The sequence below is a fragment of the Poecilia latipinna genome, unplaced genomic scaffold (genome assembly GCF_001443285.1).
Source record: "Poecilia latipinna isolate Pla-1442-1.1 unplaced genomic scaffold, P_latipinna-1.0 Scaffold4957, whole genome shotgun sequence".
NCBI classification, from domain to species: domain Eukaryota; kingdom Metazoa; phylum Chordata; class Actinopteri; order Cyprinodontiformes; family Poeciliidae; genus Poecilia; species Poecilia latipinna.
The window spans coordinates 7,002-10,668 of NW_015117573.1; the positions used below are offsets into that span (position 1 = coordinate 7,002).

Genomic DNA, 3,667 nt, shown 5'->3' on the forward strand with positions numbered 1-3,667 from the left:
TTCTTAGCAGCATAGTAACTGCCACAGTTGTTCTTGTTTCCTACTATCTGCTGCTAACAGTGTCACAGTGAAGCGTCCAAGCAGGAATGAACCATTTAACTCAGATTAGGGAGTTCAGGGCAAATATGGATGTGTGTTTTTTGATCTGGGAGTGGGAACATTAAATTTTTACTGCTAAAAACAATCTTTGAAAATACAATATGATTAATTTTGTAATTGACAGAGCCCCAATTTTTTTTTCAATTTCTATGAACAATAAATAAATAAATAAATTGTGGGGGGCTCCCTGTTGGTCAGGGCCCCTAGAATTGGCATCACCTTTACCGCGCCCCTGCTCTGTGTATACATAAAAAAAAAAAAAAAAATTCCCTTCTCACCCTCCGCGGATGGTCTCTTTCCACAGGTCAACATATATAATGTTGACAAACAAAAAATGGAAACTTCAATAGCCTTAAAACTACAGAATTAGAATAAACAACCAGAATTAGAATAAACAACCTTGATAACATCAATGTCTTGATGTTATCAAATTTAATCCATGAGATGTGACCCGTGTGGTTTGTGGATTTATGTATGTGGACAATTAATATCTCTGTGAACAAGTTTTTGGATGTTTTCATGATAATTTTCCTTGTTTCTTCTCCTTTGTGAAAGCAGAACTTAAGATCCAGGCTATGATGTTGAGCCCCAATGGTCTCCTGAACCCCAAAGCCTCCATGCCTCACCCCACTCCTCCTCCGCTGCCCATCATCACACACACTGCAGCCACACCCACCATAAACTCCAACCAGTCCCGCAGGCCAAGTGGAGTTTCCATGGAGGTCAACAGTTTGGAGCAGAGATCGCTGGTAAGGCTGGACAAGATCATTTTTAATATTTTTACACAGCAGTTCAGGTTTACTAAAACTGTACAGGAGAAAGTCAATTTTTAAAAAGCAAATAAAGTTCTGTTAATGTTAACATACATTTTTAAATCCTGCAATGAGTTTGTAGAAAAATAATTCAAGATTTTAATTTCTTTTATTCCCCTAAAACTGCTATATTTGTAAGTCTGGGGACATTTGAAACATTTGCCAAAGTAAATATTTTGAAACCAGTCAAAGTCTTGTTGCTGGTTTTTTATTACCATCAAATGTTGATTTAGTGAACCACGAAACCCTCAAGAAAGAAAGGACGCAATGTTCTCCTCAGTTAAATACCGCTTTTAATGGATTGTGCCTCAGGTGAGTTCATGCACATGCCTTTTTCTAAATTCATATAATTGTTTCCAGTAAAGCTTAAATTCTTGCTGCAAGTTCTTGCTCTTCTGGTCACAGAAACATGAGCAAACATAAAGGCTGAACCCATCCTGAGTCACAGTAAACTGCATAGAGTTCAGTCTCTTTACAACATTGTGTTTTCTGCCCTTCTAAAGTCTGGCTGCTAATCACTCAAATACAAGAAATGACTTTAACATGGATTTTTATCTACTTTGTTTGCTTAAGTAAACTTCTGACACGTTCACGTACTATTACACACTGCAGATATCAATCTGCCACACACAACAAATACCCTATGTGAGCTTTTTTTGTTGTTAAAAATTCACCAAAGCAATGTCTAAATGGCCCAAAGATATGAAGGCTAATTTTGGTGTTAATTTGTTCTACATGTGATTTATTAAATTCATTTTCGAAGTACACCTATTTTAACCAATGTTGACAAACAAAAACAGCAGAAGCAAGCTGTATGCAGCTTGGCTCATATCTGAGTTACATAATCATGCACCTTCACATGAAGGAATAAATGAGAAATGAGAAAATACAGACTTTTTCCATGCATTGATATTATTACATCAATGTCACAACTAGAAGAAGGATTAAATGAGTTTATTACTGCTGAACTGAGTGAATCTGTGGAGTTTCTGCTGATGCTTTCTGACAGATATTTTACATCTTGTTATGAACCTGACCACTATCAAAGTAGGCAGTTTGCTTGGTCTAAACCAAGATGAAATAGTTTACACCATTTCATCTTGGTTTGGATGTGTTGAATAAGTGCAGGTGTCATTGCATTACCCAAAAATTCTTTAGTCACATAAACCTGAAAAATTAAAAAATTAATCTAATCCTGTCCTGTTGTTTATTTCAATTTTGAGTATTTGATTTGATCTTGAAACTTAAAAACATAAAAACAAACCTCTTTATTGTATTATTATGTTTTTATGTCGTCGTATTTATAGCAATATTATATGTTCAATAATATGCATTGTCCCATTCAAATTAGAAATCAATTCAAATCAATTCATTGCACCCAGGAAACAGTGATGAAGACAAAAGGTGATAAAAACCAAATGTTTTGCTCACCAGGTAAAAACTAGTTGATATTTATTTATTTATTTATCTATCTGAGCAATAGATAAAGGTCATTTAAGATATTTCAGCAGGTTTGGCTCTGTGGAATCAAATTACAAAAAAAAAACAAACAAAAAACTAGTGATGGTCTGAAATTTTTCTAAATAATCTGAATATTTATCTGTATAGCCTTCGAACACCTATAGTATCCAGAAATCTAAGTAGGGTAGAATGAAAATGTGGAGAGAAATGTCTTCCAAGTTGTTCTTCTGTCCCTGGAGTCTCTGTGGGATGGCAGTCCGGAGAGCCGGCGCTCCAGCTGGACGAGCAGCGGCAGAGCTCCCAGCCTGCACCGGAGGAGCCAGTCGGGGGAGATGGAGTCTCTCCTGTCATGCTCCAGCCCCAGCAGCAGGGAGCAGTCTCTGGACCAGTCGGACCACCTGCAGGTTCCCATGCTGCTCTCACCAGACTGCAATGGCACCACCTTTCACCTTCCAGAGCTGGGCTACGACAAGGCCACATCATATTTCCACAGTGATCATGATGAGGAAGACAGTGAAGAGGTGAAAGAAAAATAACCAATTCCTTACACCAAATCAGAACATGCAAAATCACATTTAAGCAGAAATGTTGATAAAAACGTTGCATCCTGAGGTGAGTTGGAACTTTTGGCAACTTAAATATTAACATTTATTTGCAGCAATAAACATTTGAAGACAATGAGCATTTAATGAATGTGTACTATAAAATAATAAATTATATTCCATGTAGTGGTGCATCAAGGCATGCAACCATCCTGTGATTTATGTGTGTGTGTATTTGTGTGCTTTTTGCAGAGTTTATGTAAGAGGCTGAAGAAGATGCTGGAGCCATATGAACCTCTGTGGTGCAGAGAGCATGAAGAGTGGTCACTGTATCTGTTTGCACCAGAAAATGAGTAAATGAACAAAAAACAAGAGAGAAAAGAAATACCACACACACTCATGAAAACAGATATGCCACTGATCGTCTCCTGAGTAGTCTGAGTGGTTAAACCGCAGCAAGTGTGAACATTCACAGTGAACTTGTGAATCTTGTAGCTAACCCTTAGTAATTAAATTTTTACTCTTTTCAATTAAAGCAGTGGTTCTTAACCTGGGTTCGATGAGTCGGTCTCAGGGGTTCGGCGGAGCCTCTGCCGCGGAGGTAAAGACGCACAGTGTAAAGTCGTGATGACGCCCCGCTTTGCCATCACTTGCTGCAGAGGATCACGTTACATTGCTTAGCCATCAGTGCTGGGGAGGAGCACTGATTGAAGGAGTTTCACTCTCTGCATGGATTTGAACTTGTGTCTTTAA

General features: G+C 38.0%; 1 protein-coding gene across 1 annotated transcript in view; it reads left to right on the forward strand.

Annotated features, from left to right (window-relative positions):
• The window catches only part of LOC106943180 (voltage-dependent T-type calcium channel subunit alpha-1H-like), a 10,425-nt gene extending 6,973 nt beyond the window's left edge, over positions 1-3,452 (forward strand). The window contains exons 3-5 of the mRNA XM_015026525.1: positions 658-848; positions 2,612-2,893; positions 3,167-3,452. Coding sequence (XP_014882011.1) covers positions 658-848; positions 2,612-2,893; positions 3,167-3,271 — 578 coding nt within the window. The 3' untranslated portion in view covers positions 3,272-3,452. The remainder of the gene's footprint in view (positions 1-657; positions 849-2,611; positions 2,894-3,166) is intronic.
• Positions 3,453-3,667: the final 215 nt, after the last annotated feature.